At 41.9% G+C, this 27,959-nt stretch overlaps 1 protein-coding gene across 2 annotated transcripts; it reads left to right on the top strand.

Moving 5' to 3' along the window:
• The first annotated feature begins 79 nt into the window (after positions 1-79).
• LOC133133106 (intermediate filament family orphan 2-like) lies at positions 80-27,459 on the top strand. Of its 2 annotated transcripts, XM_061249096.1 has the most exons (10): positions 80-1,078; positions 14,929-14,989; positions 15,116-15,211; positions 16,430-16,507; positions 17,010-17,180; positions 18,519-18,664; positions 19,234-19,387; positions 19,693-19,791; positions 20,152-20,276; positions 21,000-27,459. In XM_061249096.1, exons 1-10 carry the CDS (start codon positions 570-572, stop codon positions 21,103-21,105), a joined length of 1,545 nt encoding a protein of 514 aa, XP_061105080.1. In that variant the 5' UTR covers positions 80-569; the 3' UTR covers positions 21,106-27,459. The 2 variants fall into 2 exon arrangements, with proteins under 2 accessions (XP_061105080.1, XP_061105081.1); XM_061249097.1 differs by lacking the exon at positions 16,430-16,507.
• The last annotated feature ends 500 nt before the right edge of the window (positions 27,460-27,959 follow it).

Raw genomic sequence — 27,959 nt, 5'->3', positions numbered from 1 at the left:
CTTGAAAGAAGACCCAGCGCCACTCAGAGGCAGAGCTGAGACATAAACCAGTACCGCCAGTGGCCAACAGTCGGTATAATAGATACTGGAACAGCAGATTGAGACGGGCTACAACTGATAGCCTTTTTGCACCACAGACTAAACGCAGAAGCTAAGCTAACACGCGGCGCGTCGCAGCTCTTTGTACAGCAGGGTACATGGGAATGATTTGAGCGAGGGGATTCGCCATCGCCCGCTGCAACAGTGTCATAATGAGCTGACAGCGGTTTTGGACCATACTGACACAAAGGATTATTTTATTAGTGGACCTTCGTGGGAAGATGCTTCTTTAAAGGATGCGGTAATACTCACGTCAGTGCCTGCACCAAGTCTAATGACGCTGTCAGTCTTATTTTAAGGATTCATATCGTAGGAATCCCCGTTGAACACTGGCCTTTTCTGGAGGTCATGGGCAGCTTTCTGATATACTGCTGTTTTGCCTATTGAATCAGGATAAAAACAGCATTGTTACGATTTTGATTAGGCTAGGCAAAATTTGCGCTAGATATTTTTTTTTATTTCGTAAAATAATGAACTCGTTACTTTTTGCCGATGCAGCGCCAACCACTGGGGTTGCCGTTGTTCCCGTTAGCAGAGCCTCAACCACTGGTTCCGGCGGGGTTCCCAGTGCTCTGCGGAACGATTTGGGCTCCAATATTCATGTCTTGAAGACTCTGAATCTCAGATTCCGTTGTTTTTTGGCAAAAGTGCATCAATTGGAACGGAGAAACAAATTATTAGAAAGCCAACTGCAACAAGCCTTGGAGCAGACGCGCTATAGATCCCTCTATGCGCGTGAAACAGCGGTCCAAACCGACGTCACGTCGGAACCCATTCATTCCCGGCTACCTGGTACCATCTGGAGTTTCACTCATGTAAGAAGACAAGGGGAGCGATTGGAAACGCTTCAGGGCCCTGGTGTTAGCTGGACGCACCCGGACGGTGTTGGGGTTCAAATCGATACCATCACACCAGAAATAAGAGCGCTTTATAATGTGTTGGCCAAAGTCAAGCGAGAACGAGACGAGTACAAGAGAGAGTAAGTACTATCATGTGTGCCTAGTCCTCGTAGTCTGTTCAAATTGTGCTGTCTTTTGCCCAATTACGTCAGTTGAATCAAATGTTATGAATATAGCCTAATGATAGTTTATGATACTGTTTATGATAATGACTCTTAAACTCTATACCCCATCACTCACCAGTGATCTATGGTTGTGGTATCATTTTGTGAATCTTTTCATCGGTTGCAGAACAAATGGCAGCTGAGTAACAAACCTGTTTGATCATTTAAATCTTGCAGACTAAGCAGTCGTTCTACATACTCGTAATTAATGTTACTCTGAAAACATTGCAAATTGAATAACTGGTTTGACATATAAGTCCAATTTAACTCTACCTTTTAATAGACTTATGGTAAAATGTTTTCATGTTACCTGACTAGAAGGGTAGCTGACAAGTTTTCACTCAGCTGACAAGTTCCTCAGAATTAAGTTTTATATTTTAAAGAAATCTCAACCAGAATTTCATTCTGGGATTGTTCAAATTCGTGCATTTAGCATACTTGCACTCTGGTGATTAGAATTCCAGACTGCTGTCCATCTAGTGCCACCTCAGTATAATAATTTGCAGACTATCATCATGGAGGTATTTAGAGAGTGATTCATACTCTATCTTAACACACAGTGTCACATTATCACTACTGTTATTAGCTTTGTTGGTTAAAGTGAACCTGCTGCATCTCACTGAGAGTGTTCATAAAATGAGATTGGGTGCAATATCTAGTTTCACAGGGTAGTTTCGGGCCCAGCAACCCACCGTCAGATCACCCCTCCCTGTTCCTGAGCCCAAACATTCTGTAGAAAAAAACCTATTTTGTCTCTCTTTTGGAGAACTGAAATAAACCTTTTGTTTCTTTCTGTTGTATGAATCACCAAGGAAATGATGAATGTATCAAGCTTTCGCTTCCTCTTCTTCTGTTTGTGATTTACCAGTACTTGCTTTAATATTATGCACAAAAAGAGATTTTTGATAATGTGAAATGGTACATGATCCTCAAATTTAATTCAGAAAAGTGAAATGTGAAGAGTTTAAGAATATTTGCACTTATGATGGTAATGTCATTTCTTTGTAATAATGGAGAATGAAGTAAAGAAGAATATTTACAAATGGACAGAAATCTTAACCAAACATTCAGGTTGTCGTTATCTCCTTCAGTTTTAAGTTGGCAATAATAATAAATAATTCAATAAATGTAATTTGTCCGACAATCCGATCATGGCAGGGAAATTTTGGCATGCTTATGAAGGGCCTTACGTGGATAAAGGTTGTCACTTGCAGAAGGGGAAATGTCCCTCCCCTCCCCAATGTCCCAGGCCTTGTATGCTGAAGAGGAAGAATCGTTACAATCTTCAAGAGCAATTCATATTTCTGCTGACATTATGAAATCTGAAATGAGGATTGTGCCGTGTATTATTTCATGTCATTCATTCCAATAAAGCAGCTGAGCGTGTTATTGGTTATCATGGACACAGAAGCCCAGATAAAGGAAAAGTACATTAGAGGAAATGTATGAGGTTAGAATGCTTTTACAGTGCTTTCTAGGGTGGCATATTAATTATTAATGGAAGTAATCTTTTCTCAGTATAAAACTGAAGTATAAAAATCATGTATTTTCTCCTGGAAGGTATTTAATTATATGATACAGAGCATAGGTGAGTTTTTGTCTGGAAGTTTAGAATAGGCATTTTAATTAAGCCACACAGTCCTGAAATGTGACTCCTAATTCTTAGGAGGAACAGTGCAGGAAATGGACACTCAGGGATGGGCGAGCGGAAGGTTCACAAAAAGTCCCTGTTTTAGAGAAAACCGCCTTAAACTCAATTACAGTAAAAATGATACAACCAGGGCTTACTGTCAGGCTGTCATCTGGAGGTAGTTTTGGACTGAAGTATTTTTCTATTTACGTTTTTTTTGTTTGGCTTTCTAATCAAAACTGCCCTGCTCGGCAAAGTTAAGCTTTTAAAACCTCAATAACAGGCCTGGTTATACATTGTAGTTGAAGCATATGGAAAGCTGAGTCAGCCTATATATTTCCAGAAGCCATCACATTTTTTTTTTTTTTAGCTTTTCTGTTGCTATGTAACTGACTATTTATGGCTGATCATCACAACATCATACGCTCAGTGAGCAATTTATTAGGTAGACCTGTACACCAGCTTGTTAATGCAAATATTTAATCAGCCAATCATGTGACAACAACTAAATTCATGAAAGCATGCAGACGTGGTCAAGAGGTTCAGCTGTTGTTCAGACTAAATGTCAGAATGGGGGAAGAAATGTGATCTAAGTGAAATTCTGAAATTCATGTACGTTTTTCACAGATTCTTTTCACTCAAATTATTATGCTGATAATACAATTTGTAAATTTTTTAATGAAATTGGAAAAGAATGCAAAATAGAAACATTTTCACTTGTGGCCTGAGACTTTTGGACCCCACTGTAGAACCCTCCATCTGTGCCAGCAGTGTTGGACTGGTACTACAGTAATCGCTGTGATGTAATGTAAGGTGTGAATAAAACATCCGTTCTTAATGTGGTGTTTATCTTCACCTGGCACAGCCTTCAATGGGATGTCATTTTTCATACCAAGCTGTTCTCTCCAAAAGGAGGGGATGACAGTTTCTCTTGGTGTGAGGAAAAGCTGACTATTCTGGGGAGCAGGAGAGTGAATGTGTAGTTAACGCCAATGCACCGTCTCCCAGCAGGAGGGGGCCCTGTCCCAGGTGTCAGTGCTTGGCGTAAAGAGCTTAAATCCCTGCAGCACTAGTCGCGGGTTGCCCTGATCTGAACTTTTGGAGAGTTGCCTTGGAGATTTATTCCAGGATACCGTTGCAGAGGCAGTGGTCTGTTCGCAGGGTAGCTTTGTGTGTGTGTGTCTGTGTCTGTGTGTGTTTGTGTGTGTGTGTGTGTATATGTGTGTATTCCTACACTTTTATACATCAATTCCAGTAGCAGTGTGAGTGCCTCATGGCCACGTTGTTTCCTGTAGAATGGGTTGGCATTGGAAGGGGACCCATGCCAGCCTCCACAGATACTACAGGCAGGCATAGGGACCATGTGGAACAATGGCACCATGTTCTTTTCTCTAGTGTGGATTTCAGGGCTGATCTGGGAGCACGGGTGGTACATCAGTCAAAGGGGCTGGTGTTTGGGGTTATTTACAACATATTTGTAATGTTATTTGTGTGTATGTGTGTATGATGTTCATATTTTAGAGTAGGCCTATGCACATTTGCATCAATCCAATTACCCAGGTACCTAGGGTCAACATCCCTATAGGCTCACACTTATTGAGCCGTTACTGCAGGTAGTCAGCCATAGTGAACGGAACGGTAGAATGACACATTGTAGGAGGCAAGGCACTAACGCAACAGAGAGGGGATAGAGACAAAAATGACTTCTTCTGGGCAGGCCTGTCCCCACAGCTGCTGTGTTCCCTGTGGTCAAAATCATGTGATGAAAACTTTTCTAAAAGGCCTGTAATCTGGAGGAAGTCCCTTGCGAGTCTGAATTAGAAGCAGTGATTGGACTGTAATTGTGTATAATTAAAAACCCCAAGAACACCACAGACTTTGGGCAGAAATGCCCACTGCTTTCTGCTAAGATTAAGTTAGTCCTTTCTTATGTTTGCACTTAGCTGTTGAGAGTGAGATTATGTATTGATATTTTCTAAATGCAATCATTCATAGAGAGATAGACAGCCCGCATAAACACTGGCAAATGGTTTATTAAAGCTGAGTGTTAACTTTGTATGCAAGTTAATTAGGCTAACTAACTAACTAACCTTGTGTGGTTCAATACTAGCTAGCTAATTTCTTTGTGTTGTGATCCAGCTAGTTGATGATGCCAATATGCTAATAGGTAGCTAGTATGTTGGGAGCTAGCTAGTTGATACGATTTACAATTAATTGCGTGGGCTTACAAACACACCTCAACTTACTAAAAATATCTATCATGCATTGGAGATGCATTGCATTGGCTACTGCAGCAGAAGACCCAATAAGTCTAATAAATACCTAATAAAGTGCTCAGTGAGTATATTGTAGAGATTGTTTATTGGTTTGTATCATTTGTCACATTTATTTTCATATTTGCAAACCACCTCCTGGAATATACTGGATCTTAGGTTTCCGTCAACTCCAAATCCAAATTTAATCCCTGATTCTAATGCCATATCCCTTTAGCTGTTGCGTAATGGAGATAATGTGCAGGGAGAGAGACAATCTCTAAACCCTCAGCAATGTCATCCCATCGGGTATACAGAACTACCATAACGAACTGCTCCTCACAGATCACCCTTGCTCTGCAAGAAGTATGAGATTGAAGAGTTGCTTTTCATTTTGAGACAGAAATTTATAAGCACATGTAAACCTTTTGATATCGGCAATGCCGCAGTGCATTCTGGGAGTGCCAACCTGACTAAAACCACGACACTCCTTATTGTGCTTCTCCTCTTTCTCCATTTCTCTCTGTCCTGTTCCCCTGGGGTCTCTGATATGTCGTCCACTGTACTGATGTATTACATTTTTATTGATGTAGCCATTCTGTATGATGAATAGACCACATTTTTATGAATTTCCATGTGCACAAGGGAAGAATGAAGGGTGAGTGGGGACATCCTGTCACTTTTTGAGATCTTGCTGCATTTCATTTCTGTAATCCTCAGGGGCATAGTCCAATTTGTTCCAGGTGTCCATGTACTGAAGTTGTAATGTTTCCATATAAAAATCTGACTCTCTGTAATGGAGCTTGTTGTTTATTGCTTACAGATACAAGGCTATGTAATAAGGCTAATATCATATACTATAACTGATTTTACTCTTTTACATGGTGGTCATAATTTACTATTCAAGCACACCTAGAGGAGAAACGCACAGTAACTGTGTGAGATATCCCACCATATGTATTATTAAAAATATCTTATTGTGCTTGAAACTCAGCTGTCTGTCTTGTGGGTATTGGTTGGTTAGTTTATATGTTCCCAATTCAAATGGTTTAATTGACCACCTAATCATCCCCAGTTTAACTGGCTCAGTATTTTACATTACATTAATGGCATTTGGCAGACGCTCTTATCCAGAGCAACGTACAGTTGATTAGACTAAGCATGACACAATCCTCTCCTGGAGCAATGCAGGGTTAAGGGCCTTGCTCAAGGGCCCAACAGCTGCGCGGATCTTATTGTGGCTACACTGGGGATCGAACCACCGACCTTGCTTGTCCCAGTCCTGTACCTTAACCACTACGCCACAGGCCGCCCTATTTCCCCCCCTCCCCAGTTGATCAGTTGTCATTGATAGTCGTTGCGGATATCAGCACAATGAAAAATGTATCAGCAATGTCTGCTAAATGTCAGTAGTGTAATGAGATGTAAAGAAAATGACAGTTCAATAGGAAATGCTTTGAGATCATGAAAAGTACAGTACATTTCATTAAATCTTTTAGGTTTTCACAATTAAATCATTGTCAGTTCGTTTGAATGAACCTAAATAATTGAAGTTACATTTTCCAGGGTTTTTCCAATTCAATATTTTTCAGTGAATAAAGATTAAATAAGTCACAAGAAGTAAGACAACAATACAAGCCATGGATAAAGTGCTCACGTAATAGCTGTGGGTTTGTGTAAAGTGTTTTCTCCTCCTAATTATTTAGGATCAGGTACAGTATTAACATTCTTGGTCCTGAAAGCTCCATTGTGTAACTCATAATAAAGCTCTCTGTTGTTTTATTGTTTTCTTTCCAAAATACCAGCTCAGAAAGGAGAATTCAGGATTCATTTTATTTTTGAGCTCTGGGTTTGGTGCTGGGTTTTAATTGCTAATACATTTAGAGAAAGGGTGAACCCATATGAGACACTACTCTTGCATCTGTATGAGAGAGAGATTGCATACTTTCATATTCATTCTGGTTAAAGAAATTCAAATATGTATTTGTTGTTTATATCAAGATGGTTATCATTGTTAACATTGATTGGAACACTTCTGCAAAGCATTTTCCTGGTTGCCTGTAACAGACACACATGCCTCCAAGCACGCACGCACACACGCAAACACACACACACACTCACCAGGAACTCAGAATATCTTGTTACCTATAAGCCTGTTGGTCCAAATTGGTGACACACAAATTCATATGCTCATTTAATGAAAGCTATGCAGTACTTCAGATCTGAATAGGCTTATGCAAACATGTATTTTGGCATTACTCTTTCTCCGTTGTACTACTCCACAATAAGAGGATAGCCTAGCAGCAGTTAAGCTTTTTCTCACATTTTTTGCAAAATCAAATTTTTCCACAGGAAGTTATATTATGTTAATCATGTCCAGACAATGAGGAGGATGTTAAACGCCAAACGGGAAAATGAGTCACTGCTTTCAAAGGGGGAGAGAATGAAAGAAGGGTGAGAACAGGGGATGGCATTCATGTTTACCGCCAACATAAGGAGGGGTGTTGCATTGTTTCTATGCGATGTGAGTTGCTTGGCAGAATAGGCCATTCCTCATCCTCACGAGGTGGAATAGCCACAGCCATGCCAGTCGGTGCACAACTGCCTCACTCATCTGATGGGCATAACACCCTCTCTTTCTCTCCCTTGGTCTTCTCTCTGGGTTTCCAGTGCCCATGGTAGGTGACTCAGACAGGCATGTATTGGGAGACACAGCCTAGACTGGAGTCTGTGTGAAATGCTAACACCCCCCCCCCCCCCGCCCCTCCGTGATGCTCCCCATCACCAACAGTACACACTGACAGTGATAGACCTTGTTTATGAATTACTGAGGCGCGACTGTACTAATGGAACACATGTAGAGGAGGCATTTTTGAAGGTCTGGTCACAGCTCATTCAAGTTTGCAGAATGGGACAAGTCGGCACAGGTTTTGAGAATTCTGTTGTCAGTGTTTGACAATATAATGTATGATCAAATCAAGTCTATATTAGCATAAGAACATGAAGGTCGAGAACATTAATTAATTTAGTGTATACCAACATAGATGTTATTGAAATATTGGGAGTTTTGTATATTTTGGAATTGTAGGAATGGCTTTAGCACTGCTGTGACATGAACAACTTTTCCTACTTCAGGATCATAGATCCTCGTTCACAGACGTGTATCAACACTGTAACCAACCTCTCATAATATCTTCTGAATTCCTTAAGTTCACCTGTGCCATGGCAGGGCAAGCGTCAGGATGATTTCATTTCCCATAATACCAAGGGGCCTCTTTGTCTTCTTTATAGAGCTGAAATAGAGATGAGAATGAGCCAGTGGATGTCAGTTTCCTGCTCTTTAGTTCTGAGTGTTCACCAGCCGGGAAATGCTCTCTCCATCACACCAGGTCAGGTGGAGGGAAAGTGGTCTCTTGGTGATCTTTACAGTAGATGTATCATAGGCCTGAAATTGATCAAAACCTGTCCTTAAACTTGACTCAATTAAATGCAAATGTTTTCTTAACAAACGCTGAGTTCAGCAACCAGCAGCATTCATGAAAATAATATGCATGCACTGTAAAAAGATTAATTTGAGAGTCAAAGTCAATGACACATTCTAATAAATTCCAGGCCACTGTATACTACAAAGTAACAAAAATATGTAAACTACTTTGTGTTAATTTTTTTATCAGATGTAGCCTCTGAATGTTATCCAAATGTTCAAGTGATCTTCAGATTTGATTGCTCATCACTTGTAAATATGAAAACAAAATAACAACATAATAATGAAGTGAGTAAGTTAGTGTACACCTACATCAACAATTTCAGTTCCATATACCTACTGCAGTGAATGTTGGTAGTTATTGCACCCTTTTTTGAATAATACATTTGGAGAAGTATATTGTTGCTGTCATCCCATTGGGTTAAATAGGGATACAAAATATAATTTTGTCATTTATATGCAGGAATTCTTGAGTGAACCTCTGAGTAAGCTTGTTTCAGATCTGCTTTATGTGACCTGTAGGGTAATATTGAATTACATTTAACTCCCGATGTGAAAAAATAGTATACTCAGCATACTTGACATAAACTTGAATTATACTTTGAGTACACTGAAGTATAAAATATAAAATATACTTCAGGTGTACTTCAGCATACAATTTTTTCACTGGGGTGAATATCATAAATGCCAGTGCATGAGTATTGTACCTGCAACATCCATGTACTAATAAGATGCCCCAACCTGTGTTCTAACCAAGGTGTGTTGTGTCTTATTTAGCTATAAAGTGCGATGTTGACCCAGTAATCCAATTAGATAGGGTTCAATTCTTCAGGACAGGACAGAATAGGCTGCCTACCCTCAAACTACACTGAAACATACTCTCTGTTTTCGTGCTTCTCTGCGTCATCCTGCTTTTCCTGTCCTGTTTCAGTGATTTCTGTATGAATCAATCACTTATAGAAGAAATTGAATTCCAGGCACCAGTTTGCTCTGTTTGGTAATATGGTACCACATCACAATGTCTTGTAGTGAAGCCATTAACAGAATACAGTCATAAAGAATGACACTTAGACGATCCTATCTCTGTACCCGAAAGGCCTATCTAATGGCGCATCTAATGGAGCCTTGTATTTCTGGATTTATTTTTATATTTTAGTAACAAGAAGGCATTTGTGCTCAAACAACTTAGAGTGGGTGCTGCCATAAAAGGTTAAGCATAGAGAATTTCATAGGGAAGGGTGCAGCACACCCTCTAGAAAATGAATAATGAAAATAGAAAATCTCCAATCTTGAGAAGATAGAGACAGTGTGAGGAAGCCTGTGGTAAATTAGTAGATCCCTATAGCTGCAGGAATGATTTTGTTGTCATGTCTTGCTGCAGGAGAGAAGGGTTAACTCTGGGAAAACTAGATTGTTTAACTGCAGCAAAGTTGTTTTTAATGAGTCCTTTAATGTTGTTTCTATGATAATAAGGGGCTTGACTGCTTGGTCCCAGAGTGCTTCAGATGTTTCTCTTTTGCTGATGCACTGGGCTGTATCAGCACCATTCCTTCCTCAACCATGGAGACCCCAGTCCAGGCCACGAGGACAGCTGAGGCATCATGACCGATCGATAGACTGTGACATGAACTGATGATGGCCAAATATGGTCAGCACAAGAGAGCAAGTTGGAGGCGTTGGCTTTTAGCATTTCTTACTCAATGAAGAGGTGCTTTGTCCGACTTCACTGTCATAGGGAGTTGAGTCACCCACCCTCTGCTTGGGTGTGATGGTATTGGGCCTCAAGCAGGGTATGGGGACAAGGAGCACATGTATCCCTGAGTTGAAAAATTTAGGAGCACACTAATGCATCCTAATTAACTGATGTGCCCCTAAATTATTTTTCCAGTTAGCACACCTCAGTTTTCAGGAGCAAATGATCCTAAAACCCTGCTTTAGCCACCATCTTCTGGGGTGCTTTCACCTTAGCTAGCCTGCAATGTGCCTGTTTAATGCCTGGATTATACAGTATCAGATTAGTATAGCAGGTGTTAGCAATTGGCTCAGGCTATTTTGGTGTGGCCTATTTGAAGTGCTGTATTACGGGTTGCAGTGGAAACATCCGCACAATGCTCAGTCATGATCTCTGAACAATCTTCAAAGTGCCGTCTTCGCACCGGACGCTGCTGATTTCATTGCCATGGACACAAGCTTTTGGAACCTGGAATGTTCCATCTGTCTACAATATGACTTTGTCCTGGGACTCGCAGATGCATAACAGTCTTGGTTTTATGGGGCCTGGCACTGTATTCACTTTGGGTTACCAATCAACGTTACTGCTTTCAGAGTTGTGGCCACTGGCCATGTTGGTGTGAAGGTGCTACAGTCTATGTAATGAGAATGGTATGGACAATGGCCATTGTGAATGACAGTGCTTGAGCTATGGGTGCATATAGCATGTATTGGTTATGGGACTATGTGGGCACACAACCATTGTTGGAGTAGAGGATGAAAAGGAGAGCTGAATGAGGCGACGAGACACAAAAGGAGAGAGAATAAAACGGAAAGGGGAGATGACATTCAGAGAGAGAAATAAGGAGGGAGAAAGACAGAATAGTGGAGAGAGAAAGAGTGGAAGAGGGGAAAAGATGGATTGTGAAAATGAGATGATCTTAGAAATGTGAGAAGATGTAGGAAAAGGACTAATGTTGAAATTAATAGGGAAAGCCAAGTCAGGTTAAGTTTTTCCTGTTTGAGATTCTGTTCACTCAGTAGGCCTCTGTGATCCATGGGGGGGAATTCTCTGCTCTCTCTCAATGGGATCAGCTCAGTAATTTGCACTCATCACCTCCCAAGACACCCAAACTTCATAGATCAAGTAAAGCCATTCCTCTGACACCAAATCAATAGCCTTTACTGTTTCTCACTGTGTGATGATAAACTAACTGACTGGTTTCTTCTGTCATAGTTCCTCATCTGTGCTTTTCTGAATGGAATGCTTTCGGTTGCTGGTCATGAGTAATCCATAGATAGATAAATACACAGATACACACACATACATAGCAACACACACTGCGACACAGAAATAGACATTTAGTTTTTATCTAATGAAACGAAGGGAAAAGAAAACCAGAAACAGACCTAGAGCCAAAGCACAACCATGAGGTATAATAGACCAAAACGCTCCGATTGTGCAGTGCTACAGTGCCTTCACTGTTTATCTACACGCATTCCTCTGTCATACACAAGGAACATGCCATGCTAAAATCTCTGAAATAACAAGAAAATATTTGAAACAAAAGCACTGTGAAGGATGAAGTTGGGTTGGGTTTAGGGAAATGCTGCTTGCGGATGTTTGCCAGGATTAATCATCTGAACATCTTGCAGATGGCAGCACATGATTCAGATGTGACTCATTCAGAAAGGATGTGAACTGAAAACTTTGTAGTGGCTGTAGATATGAGGTTGGCAATAGGTTTGGATAGTTGTGGAGGCTACGGGAAAGAGCTGGTCTCGATGTATCATCTACCAGCTGTTTTTTTTCAAGGCCACTGTCAACACAGGAAATTTGTTACAAAGGAAACAAAACTTCAGCAGACCAAAAGAAAACGCATATTCCGAGTTCCTGTGTTTACAGTGCAAGGGTGCAATTAAAATACAAAAGCTAAAGTTTTGCAAGTTACAAAGTCCTGCTTCAAAAGTAAGAGTAAATGTGTTGGTTCATGATAAGCTTGATGTGTTACTATTAACATTTAAAACTTTAAAAAACGTTTTTCACATGTAATAGTTAAATGGCCATTGATTTGCACTTTGTTGGATGGCCTTGAAGGGCACCCAGTTTTGGTAACATATATTTCAGCTCTGTCCTTGTCTTTCTGTCTGCTTTTATTTTGTGTGCAACTGGAGCAGTAAAGTGTGCATCATATAGGTATATAGGTATAGACCTAGTGTCACTCTGTGCTTTAAACCCAGTGATAGGCCAGTCAGAGCTAAGTGAATCTGTGGCTGTGGGATGAAGCACAGACACAGGTATGCATTGGCAGATGAGGCTAGCCTTTTCTGCCCTTGTAAGGTGACCTTTCGTTTGACTGTCTCTCGAAAGGAAGACAGAATTTGAGGCAGGCCTCTCTGGGCAAAATCACAATGAAGCATTGTGGGGTGTTTCTGTGGGCATCTGGCATTTCTGTTTTGGATTTCGTTTGACAACAATAACCTAAGACTTAAGGCCAAAGTGTCCCATGCCCCACATGACTGCTCTGACCTGGTGTCTGGGGAATGATTCAGCTGGTCTCCAGCCTGCCACAGGCTGTGCTAAAACCAGCTAGAGCAGGTGATGAGGCCGCAGACACTCCATATCAGGTCATTTCAGTCCTAAAGTGAGGAGTAATACTTCTGACATTTCTGGCATCAGTCTAAAAGTATGAAGCGAATAAGCTGTAAGAGGGTAATTCTCAAATATGTGGGATAGTGTCTTGATCCAGATTGTCAAACATAGCTATTTTATTGTCTGTGTACCGCGCACTGCTGTCCAGAACACACTGAAATGATTGGAACTGAAGGCAACCAACATACGGAGTCTCTGGGCAGTACCATACGTCCCCTCCATACAAAGCATGAACCCGGCTGTAGTAATGTGGTATGCTTGCAGAGGAAGTTATGTGTGCGATTTGCACATGGTGCTGGCCTTCATCTTGCTGCCCTTCTACACCCAGCAGTACAGCTCTTTGAGGACTGCATCTGGCTCAGTAGCCACTGAAACCCGGCCAGAGAGGCAATTCACTCATTAGACAGCACAGAGACAATGATACTCACAATGTGACAAATCAAGCGTCAATAAGAACTAGAGTAATCAGGCACCAAAATGCTGCCCCCTCTGCTTTTACTGGTGTAGTGTTTATTTATTGCACATTAAAAGCTTTACAACATTAAGTGAGAAGTATGGTGAAAGGGACTGAATGAGCGGAACAAGATAAGCTGCTGTGGATCGGCCAGCTTTTTCAGTCTTGTGATGTCATTGGCATGGTTTGGGTCTGTGTTTGTGGTACCATGGCAACCGGGAGGAAGCAGACACATAGCCAGACAGGGAGCTCTGTGGCTGCGTTTGACGTCTCTAGCCTGCACAAAAAAATCTTTGGTTCCAGTAGTGCTCCTCCCTCTTAATCTCTTTCATGATGTGAAGAAAAGGAAAAACTATGCCTATAAATATTACTTTTGAGGAGGAAGGATTTTTTTGTGAGTATTGTATCCTGATATGTATCACTTTCCCTTTTCATTAGCATCACTGATGAATGTTGAATCAAACAAAGGCCTGTTTTAATTTTTTATTGGCCAGCCCTATTCAATCCACAAGGACAAAATCCTATAAACATCCTGGTTACTGCAAGTAGGAGAAAATATGCCAGGACATCCCTGGCGGCCATTCTGGTAAAACACTGGTGGGAACTTGAGGGTTGCCATAGTGATATCAGTGATCCCTCAAGAACAATATATAGAAATTGTGTGAAAGCAAAATAGTAAAATAATTAACAATGGCCAGTTAGTAATAGTCATGAACTAGCTACGGTCAATAAAATGAGGTTTGGCCATGATTGTCATATTGTTAATCCACTGAGTTTACCCCGGTAACAAAATGTTCTCTTTCCCATCAGCTCAGAACAACCGCATATTGCTGGTAATAAACACAGCCCAAATTCCCCTCTGAAGCCAGGATTTCTTATTTTCTTTCTACGAAATGCTTCTTGTGTTCGGCTCTTTGTGTAAACCACCAAGGTCCCTCCCAGAGTCATTCCATTTTAAGCCGGCTCTGGTGGTTTGGTGGTTTCTGTCTTCTGGTGATTTAGATGGAAAGTATTTTCATCTCCGTTTATTTATGCAGCTGAATTCTGTGTTATGCAACCCTGGCTGCCTCTTGCTTCAGGGAGCTGAGACACATCAGTGTCTCTGAGCTGAACATACATGGAAATTCATTCATTCATTCATTCATTTCTTTATTCATTTATCTTTTTATGTTGGACCATGTGTGATATCTCACATATGTCATTTAAAAACCTATATTATGTTTGTGCCAGAAAATGCCTAGAAGCCCATTTTCATGAATAGTCTTGCGCCTCTCTTTTCAGGTATATTTATAATGGCAGTATTATAATGTATATCAAAGCTCTTGTGGAAAGCTGGACTGTTGTTAAATCACATGTTAAGGTTGACACTGACACATATTTCATCATTAGCAGGCATAAATGTTCTTCTTTATTTTCTGTAGAAATAGGGTTAGATTATGTGTCTTTGGCTTCAGGACACTGGAGTGTTTGCCCGCGGTCTGTGTGGCACTTGTTTAGCCTGATACCCACTCACGCTCAGCATGTGGGCTACAGTGGGCTGGCACGGACATGGCCCTGACCACACCATGCCTCCCTCTCTGCAGATGGGAGGAGGAGCTCTCCAGGAGACAGCAGATGGAGGCCATGGTGGAGGCCCTGCAGGAGGTGAGGAGGAGACGCCACCTCCCTGTATATGCTTTCACTGTGTTGAGTCTGTGTTTTACCATGTGTGTGTGTACACTGCGTTATGTGCGTGAGGGGACAAGCTTGTGTGCCTGAATGTTTCCCCAGAGCGCCCAGGAGTCTGAGGTCGTCCAGGAGGAGCTGAGTGAGAAGGTAGACAGACTGAAGGCTGAGCTGGTGGTCTTCAAGAGTCTTATGAGTGAAGTGAGTGACCACTACCCTTTCAGTCTCTCACTCCTACCCCTCAAAGACTGGCTACTTCCACAGTCTATGCTGAGATTCACTCAATACTCTGCTCTTTGGATCCACTATACTGTCCTTGGATTCCAATCAGTTCTGTATACAATGTTTGGATATCAATCACTATACTATCCTTGGATATTGAACACTTTACTACCTTTGAATATCAAACATTATACTCTTCTTGGATATCAATCACTATACTATCTTTTGATGTCAATCACCCTACTGTTCTTGGATACCAGAGGCCTGCAGTGAAAACGGTCTGACCGGTAACAGTAATATGAAGAGGTTTTTTTATTGAATGGATGACTGATAATTTATTTTCTATTGCACAAGCATGCAATGCTGACGTCACATTAGTGTATTGGTCCCAATGTTTGTGTGAATGTTCATAGTGCCTTATGTCTCCTTCACTGTGTGTGAGTTTTTGTGTGTCAGGATGCTCAGGTCAGAGGTGGGAGAGGCTCCACCTTCTTTAATTTTTTTACGGCAGTGGAAAAATATTTCAGAGCAAAAAATGGAAAAAAGCACAGCACCTTTCAGAGAAGTATTCAGCGATAAACACTGTGCTACAATGACCATGCATATTACGAATGCCGTCCTGCTTAACGACATACTGTGTTCTCATGGCTCAGGACCTCAAACTTCAGCTGACTGCTGTGATAGATTGCTGCTGGCCGACTCTGCCTACTTCTGTCGAGAAGGAATATACCAAATCAGCAGGGAGCTGCCATGGACTTCCAATGAGACTTTGTGTTGCAACTCGCCGTGCCAGTGCTCTGTTTAAGTAGCCCCTATATCTGTTACTCAGTTCCCGGGGGGGGACGTGATCCCAGCTGTCACTGCAGCTCATTACAGTTAAAAATGGAGACATGAAGCATCTGGCCATGTTTTAAGCTTAGTGCTGATGTCACAGATTCCTGCGATGCAGTGAAGTCATTTCCTCAGAAGTTAGACTCTGATTTGCTGTTTGCTGGGGCAGCCTGTAGCCTACTGGGACCCAGAAGGTTGGTGGTTCCATCCCCAGTGTAGCCACTATAAGATCCGCACAGCTGTTGGGCTGTTGAGCAAGGCCCTTAGCCCTGCATTGCTGCAGGGGGGATTGTCCCCTGTTTAGTCTAATCAACTGTAAGTTTTAAAAGCATTTCAAATATATATATATATATATTTCTGTTAAAGGGCACTCGGCAACAGTCCTGTGCAGGGGAAAACTTCATTTTAAACCCAAAGGTCCTACAGAGGAAGCTGCGCCTGAAAGTAAGATAAAAACCTTTCCACCCTGCACGTAGGTCTGGTGGGGAATGACTCTCTATGTATAAATGGCCGCATGCGATACGATACTCAGAGATATCTTGGAAACTACTCCTCTGTTTGGACCTCAGCATGACTGTGACTGATGGCTCCTCTCAACTAGGTTCATGGGGTGCAGTTGAGGTTAAAGTTCTGTGTGAGGAGGGGCTGACCTCAACCTCCCTAGAGACCCTCATGAACCTCCCTTTGGATCCATTGCATGGTTTTCCCAAGACCTTTCAACTCCTAAACACAGCAGAGTTTAAACACTAAGCTATGTTTGAATACAGGCTAACAGGTCAATAGTCAAGGCCAGGGAGAAAACACTAGGATGGACCCCAGTTATTGAAGGACCAATCACAGGAAGGTTCTTTGTGGTCAGTTAGAATTTGAAAGTGGAAGAGATCACTGCTGATGTGTGAGTACTTCTGCAACAGTATTTCTGACCCTGAACTCCTGTCCTCTTCAGCAAATGTCTGACCTGGACACACAGATCCAGGAGAAGGCCATGAAGGTGGATATGGACATCTGCCGGCGGATTGACATCACGGCCAAGTTGTGCGACGTGGCCCAACAGCGCAATTCTGAGGACATGTCCAAAATGTTCCAAGTCAGCCCGTCCAGAGCCCCACCGGACAGGGTGCGTACTAGGGATGCGCATGGTTATTCAAATAACTGGGTATCTGAACAGGGGTGGGTGGCACGGATGGTGCAGTGGGTAGCACTGCCACCTCACAGCAAGGAGGTCCTGGGTTCGAATCCCCGTCGGCCGGGGCCTCTCTGTGCGGAGTTTGCATGTTCTCCCCGTGTCTGCGTGGGTTTCCTCCAGGTACTCCGGTTTCCTCCCACAGTCCAAAGACATGCAGGTTAGGCAGATTGGAGAGTCTAAATTGCCCGTAGGTATGAGTGTGTGAGTGAATGGTGTGTGTGCCCTGTGGACTGGCGACCTGTCCAGGGTGTATTCCTGCCTTTCGCCCAATGTATGCTGGGATAGGCTCCAGCCCCCCTGCGACCCTGTTCAGGATAAGCGGGTTCAGATAATGGATGGATGGATGGATGAACAGGGGGTCAGTATTCAATTATATGTAGTTTTTTCTGAGTTTATCCATATAAAATAGGTTTCGTACGCTGAGACTCAAGGCAATTGATAACTTAATTGCACAAATTGCACAAATCCAAGTGTAGCAGGATCAGCTGATAATGAGGATATTTGAATAGTGAAATTACCTCAGATGCCCATCCCTAGTGGGTACACTGTCAGACAGACCCTGCAGTTTATAAACACCACAGTCCTTGACTTACGTGCGCACATACACCTACACAGCACTACTTTTGTGCTGATTCTGTGCCTTTCGCTCGATACGCAGGGTTATCACACTGCGGTGACAGGGGTGGCATAAACCCAGGCCTGACCCACAGTCTGAGGACATTGAAAATGGTGCATTTTAAAGGCTCTCGTTCTAATGGATGACAAGCCTTTACTATCACTCTTTACGAAAGTCAATCACAGCAATCAATGAAACGTGTGGTAGCTTTTCATTTTAACTGGACAGTTAACTAATGCAGGGTGATTGCTGACCGGTGTACACTTTAAGCATTTAGTAGAAGCTTTTTAACCCAAAAGACTTATGGTACTGTAACTTTTGGTATATTAAACATGGCTAGATAATCACAACTAGAACTACAGTACTGAGTACTATGCAGTAATGTGGGAGGTGTAGATGTGACTGAACACAGGTGACAACTGCACATAGTGTATGAGGTGTTCAGGTGATAATTGAGTGCTGGGTGTTACAGTGTCGTGTGACAGAAATTCATTAGAAAATTAGCCGTGAAATTTAAATTCAGACCAGATTGTCCAGTTCGGACAACAAACCAGAAAAATTATTTGAAGTCACAGGACATTTTGGTCCAAAACCGGGCAACCCGAATGAGGTGTACGGAGCATGTACGAGCACTGGGTGTCTGTGGTCTCCAGGGGGCAGTGTCGCGCAGGAGGAAGGAGCGGAAGGTAGTGTCGGATGAGGACAGCTCAGAGATGGATGCCGACCCCAGCACCTCCGAGGAGGAAGTGACCGGATCCCTCAACATCACAGACGAGATGAAGCGCATGCTGAACCACCTGTGAGTGCCCCCTACTGACCACTTCAGTCATTTTACTGGTCTGAAGGAGGAGCTGCGCTGTGGTTTTCTTGGTCGTACACCATGTTCCTATGTGCCTCTTGTAAAAGTGCCAGCTTTTTTTCTCTACTGACTTTCTCTATTCTCTGCACTGCATATGGTCCTGGTTTAATCTTATCGTGATGGTTTAGTGTTGTAATGCCACCAGTCGGCAATGTGTAGAACTGCATCTGTGACATGACTTCTGCATTCTGTTGAAAAAATTACTCACAGTAATTGAAAGAGCCTGTGTCATTTTAACCAACCCTGTTATTTCCTATGATAGGGACAACAGGACATTCTTTGTACTGTTGTCTCTTGCTCTCTCTTTCTCACTCTCTCTCACTTTTCCCCTGTCTGTGTTAAGAGCTCCTTATTGATTTCCCCCTCTTTTCGATTTTCGATCCCTATGCCTTCACGCTCCCCTCTCTATTTCCCTCTCTCCTCTAGCTTTCTCCCTTTCTCCATCTCTATTCTCCTGCCCTTGCTCTCTCAGTCTCTCACTTTCCGTCTCTCTGTTACTCTGCTTTCAGGAGGGAGACCTTTGACATTGACGATGACTGTGACAGTCTGTCCTGGGAGGAGAATGAGGACACCCTGCTGCTGTGGGAGGACTTCACCAACTTCAACACCCCGTCGGGCATCTGCGCGGCTGCTGGGGCAGCCGACGGGGAAGGCCAGGAGCCAGTGAGCGGACGCCGCGGCGCACCAGCGTTAGCGCACGCACGATCCCACGTACAGTTTAACACTGACCCAGAATGGTGCCACTTCTCATTTCACAGTGTCTTAAAAACATGCACTGAAGCATTGCTGACAGCACTTATGACAGTACTTACAGTACACGGCAAAATGCTTAGTGTTCATCGAACTCTAGTAAAGTTTATTTTGAGTCCAAATGGGAGTAGATTTACTCCATCAGAGTAAAATGTACTTTCTCAGAGTTGATTTAGGGCTAAATGTTTTAAGCGGCCCCTGTTCTTGTTCACTCCCAGGTCTCTCAGGATGGTAGCCTGGGCAGTCTGATCGATGAGACAGAGTCACTCTTCAAGACCAGAGACCAGGAGTACCAGGAAACCATCGGGCTGATCGAGGTGTGTGTTTGTGTGTGTGTGTGGGGGTGTGTGTGTGTGTGTTTGTGCTTGATTCGCATTGAAGCTTTCCCCAGATTCAGCTGTTCCCCGCAATGGGGGTGGTAGTACAGAGAGAACTATTTAATCTGGTGGTTTTCATAAATAGACCTCTCCCTGTTGCCATGGTAATGGGGCAAACCCAAATTGTGCTGTCTCAGATATTGGGTCAGGTTTGATTTTGTTGTTTTCTGCAGTTGCCGACGATCGATGAGTCAGAAGAGGGCATGCCAAGAGTGTAGCTTTGGTTCCTTTTCCTCGCTCTCTCCTCTCTCCTGTCTGCCCTGCCCCCAATCCCTCTTTCATCTCTCTCCCCTCCCTCAGCTGGAGTTGGCCACGGCGAAGAGTGACATGAACCGGCACCTGCAGGAGTACATGGAGATCTGCAGCATGAAGAGGGGGCTGGATGTGCAGATGGAGACCTGCAGGAGGATGATAAAGGGGGGCAGGTGAGCACTGATCCACGGTGCACTCTCACAAATAAAGTGACAGTGGAGGCAGGTTTCTGTTCTTCAAGGATCAAAAATGTATCCTGGAAGTACGGTAATGTTCTCTTTGGTTACAGATAACTGTGTTTTCCAAGGTACAAATTCATTATATAATGCTGGCGAGGGTTACAATTTTATGTACCTATAGGGTACCACCCCAGCAACAAGCATTTGCACCCATTTAGGCACTTTTTATACCCTTATTTGAGAATGTACTGTACACACACAGATATCTCGGAATACGTACTGATACCACAGTGTACACACAAATGCCTCAGAATTCATACTGATGCCAATGAGTACATTCTGTACGACTGAATACATACTAATGAGTAAATATTATACCACTGAACACATACAAATACTGCTGAGTAGAGTATGTATTATATCGCTGAATACATGCATTTACTTCTGAGTACATATTATGTTAATGAATACACACACATACCCTTTGAGTACAAACTGTACAGCTTACACTGAATATATCCAGATTCCACTGAGTACATACTGTAACAGTGAATACAAACAAACACTAATGAGTACATACACACAGTGTACTACAGGAGAGTGCATAAAGGACAGTTCCAAATGAATGCAGGACTGTATGTAAGTACACATAGATAGCAATAATGAGCCCTCACTATTTTGTGTGATTTGTATGTGCAAATCCCTCTCCCCCGGCAGAAGCTCTCCGTCCTTCAGCTCAGTGGCTAGCAGTGACTCAGCAAACACCGACGAGATCCAGGACGAGCTCGAGAAAGACGGGGACACAGAGGGTCCAATCAGCTGATGGCCACACCCCTCCCACTCCTCCCGCCCACCAGCCGACTCCCAGCAGAGCCCTGCTCACATTACAGGGGCCACAGAGTTCACCCGCACACTGACCAGCAGCCCACTCCCACACCGCAACAACTGGTGCTCAACGTCCCCGGCGGTGGGTTTTACGACGGTTATACAGGGAAAACCACAGATGTCAGAGACATGCTGTCTTCTTCTGCACTGTCAGAACCTATCTCTGCAATGCTCCTCACCAGCTTCAAGTATCAGGAAATAACAGTGTTTCGGCATCAGCTTGGTCTGACCACTCTTTACCGCACCGAGTCCTTCCTCTTCAGGGGATTCCCAAGGCTACCTATTCACACTTGGGGCCCTTGACTGTTGTGGGGGATTCAGGTGTGATAAAAAAAGTGTAAAAGGTTATTGCATTCACAACAAAGCCCTGAGGAATACCAGAATTAGAGGTCAGGATTTTATCTGTATATTTACGTTTATTTCTCAGAGGAGAATGATTCACAGGATTACAGATTGAGAGAAAGTGAAGGTCTGAAATCAGCTAGACATCAGATCAAAGAGGGGGACACCTCATGCCCCCACAACAGTGACCAGAAAAGTTCACTGCTTGTAATATCTTTCACCAAAAACTAACCCTCACAATTTATCCCCAGCAGGGCCCCCATAACTCACAGCCCCCAGTTTGCTCTGCTCAGGTGTGACTACCTTACAGCTGCAATGATTTATCGTGCAGTTATCTTATTGTGTTAGCATGATTTTTCTGAGTCAGAATAGTAAAGTTCATCCTTTGATCACTGCTTCAGTCCCTTCTTTCCAGTGCAAGGGCAATTATAGTTTATTTATCTAAGAAACAGCAGAAGGAACAGTGTCCCCTGAGGCAAGTTATCCCCAAGGGGCAGAACAGACATGTTTGAGGAAAACAAAATACAGGTATTCATATTGTGGCTGTCCATGCTGCACTCCATTACCCACAGTTCTGAGGGAAACAGTACAAAACCATGTGCCTCCTTATTGATATGTGAATGTATATGGACTGCCTTACTAATTACGCCATTTTGTGATTGAATGCTGCCTTATTATGCTGCAAAAAAACATAGGCTTAAATATTTTTTTACATTGGATTTTGGTTTTAGTTTATCAGTACATTTATCAGTATATTTATGGCAAGTCTTTTATATTATATCATTGTCATAGTGAGTTTCTAAATTTGCAGTGATGTATGTGTCCAGGTGAGGGCGCTATGACACAAGTAACACACTATTACTTTAGCTCTCTGCTTAGCCAGTTCAGTATTTATCTTACTTTTCTCAGACACATTGTTATATGACCACCATGATGGTTTGGTTTGGTTTAGTTTAGTTATAGTTCTATATATAGTTCCTAGGTTAAAGCATTAATCAGTTACTCAGTCCATGGACCTTCTCTTTCAGACCAGACAAAACCAACATTGCCTTCTCTTACTACCTAGTGTTTCCTCGTGGTCAGAAAAACAGTCTGCTGTTCCCTCTCATTGATCTTTTTCCTGCTTTGATCAACTCCAGAAGCTGTCGTATATATATGAGGTCTGTTGGCTGTTGTTCAAACCTCAGTGATCTTTTCAAATGTGTTGTGTGTAGGGTTACCAGTTTGTCTCCACCATGTGACCTGCAGGAATTTAAACTTGTACTTCAATAGTTATCCTCTAGGGGTCCCCATAGGCACTACAACAGCACAGTCAAGTGACTAATTGTACAATTTAGTTTCTAATTGAGACATTTATGAAAACAATTAGTTGATCTAATATGGGGAGAGTCATTAAGGAAAGTGAACATGGATGGAAGTTGAAATGCTAGGTGAAGCATGTTGATTACACAGTTAACTGAGGTCACCAGGTTTCTTGGGACTGAATCGGTCGATCTTAAAAACAAAAAAACTGCAGAATCTGCCTCTCCAGGACCACGATTGAATTTCACTGCAGTAAATAAGAATGCAACCATATAATGCAGGGGTGTCCAAAGAAAAAGGGCTGCTTTGGGTATAGGTTGTGTTTTAGCCCAGCACCTAGACACCTGATTCTAAAATTCTTGTTTGAAGCCAGGATTAGTTAAATATTTGTAAGTATGTTATATTTTATATATCTGCCGCATGTCTACAGTAGTAAGTAATCAAACTGAATGTAATACATGAGTGTCGATGGTAAACATCGCTGTGACTATGCTTAATTAGTAGCAATTACTCTATCAACTTAGATTATTGAGGTGGTGCAGATGGGAGAATTGTTTGAGAAGGGGCTTGTGAAAGAGGCTATCAGGGCCTCTAGCTGGACTGAAGTACCCTGTGAGAAAACAAGGGGAGACAAACTGGCCCTAGTCATGTGTAATTTATGACCCATAATTGTTCATGTCACATATCTGTGTTTTTAAAGAGTTGTTTTAAATTCCAAACATCTGTTTATATGAATTACCCGGCTTTATAGAGTTACATTGTGGTGGGGAAAATATAGTGCCACAAGTGGGCCTTATATTATACTTATTTTCAAAATGCAATTTTGCTGTATGTGAAAGGTTTTAAATCTTTTCATCCAAGGGGAGCTACTGGAGGGAACCAATACAGTCTGTAATCCAGTGGGATAGTTATTGCATGATCAAATGATTGATAAACCTTTTAATTTAAATCAAAATTGCAATTCAGATCAGACAAGATGCGATTGTTTCAAAAATAATAGTTAGTAAAATGTGCACTGGATATGTGACAATGGTATTTTCACATATGGACAAAATGAACTGGCCTGAAAAGGGAATCACGGATAGTCAAAAGGGTTTGAGAGATGAATAATTTTCTCAGAGCTCTTGGTGACAAACAAAGAAAAGAAAAGAAGCCTAGATCAGTCTCCCAAACAGCAGATATGATCCTCCTGCTGTGGTTCTAAACAGAAACAGCCGTTACATCTGAGGGTCGAGAGGGCAAGACCCCACAGAGCATAATGCCTCATTATCTCCTGTGTGTTTACACTGCAGCTCTGAATGGGTCGTTCTCACAGCGTGACGTAAAAGGGTTTGTTTTCGGTTGGATAAATGTCTTAAGAGGTTTATTGCACTCATTGGAATGAAACTCTTGCGGAATGGCCAAGCAGCTAATTGCTAACCTGGAAATGACCATTTGGTTGCATCTGAAGCACTCAACTCTTGTATTTATCAGTATTTCTTTGTCTGTTTGTTTATTCTTCAGTGTTCGTAGATTGTAGGGGACAGAGCATCTCTATTTCAGCTAATTCCCCCACATTTCACTATTTGAGTAAGGTTCCCATGCCATTAGTGTCTGTGTTCAGTGTGATAGTCTACCACTAGCCAGCATTGCAGGGTATTCGATTATCTGAAAATAATTTTTACTCAACTTTATAAATGTGAAAACCTCACACTCCTAAGTATGTGGCCACTGTAAGCACAAAGGTCAAATCAGCTGCAGAAAGGGCCTTAAAGGGCTGTCTCTATAATCCATCAGATTGATAAGAGGGCTTCTTATCCTTCAACAAAATGAGGAACCTCATTTGGAATTACAGTGTACCAGACTTTTGTTTATATCCATACATGTTGTAGTTCCCTGGGCTTTTAACCTCCATAAGCAGCTGCAAATCTGAGTTGAAAAGTGTGAGGGTCAGCCGTCACACTCCCTGGCAAGCTGAGAGCTGTGTTATAATTCAACAGATGCATTTTACTTTAACAAGAAGGTTTTCCAAGTGATGGTCAAAATATCTATAAGGCGCTCAATACATAGCAAGTGAAAAGAAAACCACACTATGGCGTATTCTGCTATTTCTGGAGAAATGCTTCAGGTCTGGCCCAGCAGGGTTGCTCACTAGGAAGTTTTTTGGCACTCTAGAAACTGAAAAGGCAAATATATTGGCAGAGTCCAGGTACACAGTGCATTGCTCAATCAGATGGTTGAATGGCTGACTGTTAGAAGGCTGCAGGCAATAGAGTTCTCCATGGTCAGGACTGAATAGCTATGAAGATGCTTTGGGGCTCCAGGATTATGGATGGGAACCTTGTTCTTTTGTTCAGTCTATGTACAAAAAATGTTAATTAAAATGCCATTATTGTTTATCAGTTTGATCTCAAATTCAAAATAGAACTCTTAACTTTAATTGAGGTTGATTTCTTCAGGAAGAAATAAATATGTTTCATGTGGGTCAATTATTGGCATCCCTAGACATATCTTATAAACAATATCTAATGGTCTAATCGTCTATTGACTTTTTTAGGTTCTAAGACTTTATGAAGTCTAAACTGGTCATCCATGACTTTGTCTTTCACTGCGATGTAAATATGAGGTGGCACTTGCCAGGCTACCGTGACTGTGTGGAAGGTTTGCTGACCTTCATAAATCCGGCAATGGCTAAAACAAAATAGCTAAATGCCTGATCATTTCTATCTCCTCTATTTTGGCAATAATACGTTTTAAATAACTGGAGCTGTGATGATGTCTCAAAGCGGATTCGGGTGTATTTTGCCCTCGCACACAGTGAGGAAGATCGTTCAAAGAAAGCTCTTCAAAGACAATAGTTGGGGAATTTCCGAAATTGGAGATTAGCCCCTGAGGTTTGTTAAACATCATTGTAACTTGGGTCTACATCAAATGACCACAATGCATTTTGGCCACAAAGACCATTAGGTTTGTTTGGGAGAAGAGTGGTAGTCATGTAGAAAAGAGCCTGGTTCGTGCTGTGTAGTATTGTGGATAAATTATGTTGTGGGGCTCATTTTCTTTCGGATACACTGGGAACCTTGTATGATACATGGCATTGTGGACTCCCTTAGTTACAGTTATATTTATACTAAAATCTGGCTGCCTGTGACAGGTGCTTAGAACTGTATCAAGGATGGCTCTTCCAGCAGAACAATGATCCAAAGCATTCCTCCAAATCCACAAAAAATGGCTAACTGAGCACAGAATCAGGCTTTTGCAATGACCATCCCAGTCCCCTGGCCTAAACCCCCTTGAAAACGTGGGGTGAGCTGGGGGTTCCTCAAGAAGGGATTCCTGAAGTAATGACTTAGGACTGGTGGGTTTGGAGAGATTCTACATGGAGGAATGGTCTCATGCCCTATCCTATGTGTTCTCAAACCCAATCAAGTGCTATCTTGGTAAAGGGAGGGTGCACAAATTAGGGTGCCAATAATTAAGGTCTTTTAATGATGATGATGATTCATACTGTTGAGCATAGAGCATTCTTGTTCATATTAATAGAAGATGTAAGAATTGTTAGCTTTTTTGCCTTGCTGTGTATCCTGTTCTTTAAACAAATGTAAAGATTTTCTATCAGAAGTGTCACCATTACCATTAGCCATCACCAGGTAGCTCTAAAACTTGTGAAAATATATACAGTAGAACCACAGAGATCCTAAACTCAGAAAACCAGTAAAGATTTTGTCACATTGACATGGCCATACTGTCATGCACATATGACAGTTAGCCTATTGTTAAATGCCATTGAGGTTATTGGTTTGTTATGAATAAACTGAACTGGAATAAATATTCAATCTTTTTAAATTGGTGTGTTCTGAAACTGTCAATGTTCTGGACCACCTTCATTCCCGATGTGTTTGGTTCTCTGATGTTCTACTGTACATGTTTATTTTAGAGAGAAAGAGAGAGTATTTGTGTGTCGGAGGGACAGAATGAGTGTACCGTCAGCGCATCAACTTCAAATGCTGTCACATCTATGACTATTTCAGTATTGAACTATTGATGACACCACAGGAGGTGTCACTTACTTCTGCAGGTCGTATCTGAAACATTCTCTGGACGTTGTACTGTACCTCTCGCTAACCAAACGACTAGTCTCCCTGTGAATATGGCTACAGGAAGTGTCTCCCAGGCCTCTCTCCCTGTGCCCATTAGCCTTCTACACAGTACATGATACAAGTGAATGTAATATCCTCATGTTTCTCTCAAGATCTCACAATGGGCTTTCATCTAAAGCCAAGCAGAGCTGTGGTCTGGCTCATCAGAGGCCTGCCATGAAATGACATCACCTCTTTAGGGTGAAAAGGGGGCTTGATTAGCTGCATGTACAGTATGCTATCATGTTCAGTTTTTGGTTACATGAACATCATTTCCTTTGTTTTCTTGTTTGCCTTAATGTACATTAGCCTACCACAATCGGTTTTCTTTTGTTTTGGATCATTGTTGTACCCAGTATACTCTATACACTGTACAGTTGTTTGTTCTCCATTGTTTCGGAAATCAATGTAAATGGTAGCATTTGTTACTTTGATTATGGAGACATTTTATTTGATAATTACAACAACAAAAAAATGTACATGCTGTGAGACGAAAATAAAAATTTAATAAAATGTTGGTTAATGGGTAATACTGTGACTGAATTCTGAATTTCTTATTGGATTATAATTTGCAGTTTCTTAAATCTGCATAACATAAGCTCCCAATGACACATCTCGGGTAATGTTCAGTTCTTTATTCTTAGACTGAGATTTCCTTCACACTCCATAAGAAAGGAAAAAATTGTGTACATGACAAAATCAGGAAACAAATCATAGTTTACCTCCCTCCAAAAGCATTATCACATTTTAATGTCAGTTTTAAAGAGCTTACCATTAGTTTCATACAATAGATAGCAAAAACCATTGAGGCAAAAAAATGAAATCAAATATTGCTAGAGACATTGTGAGGAACCAGCAAGAGGCAGTTTTATTTTCAGTCTGTTGAAGCTTAACACATTCTGTGGATATGAACACTTGCTTAAATACAAGTATTGTTTGCTGCTGTATCAATATTCATAATTATGACAGCTACATGTCCTGCACTGGTATCTGAATCATAAGGGCACACGTTTTTCCTCAGACCCCTTCA

The sequence above is a fragment of the Conger conger genome, chromosome 7 (genome assembly GCF_963514075.1).
Source record: "Conger conger chromosome 7, fConCon1.1, whole genome shotgun sequence".
In the NCBI taxonomy this organism is placed as follows: Eukaryota; Metazoa; Chordata; class Actinopteri; order Anguilliformes; family Congridae; genus Conger; species Conger conger.
Note: the sequence above shows the minus strand (reverse complement) of the source record. Positions and strands in the feature narration are given on the sequence as shown.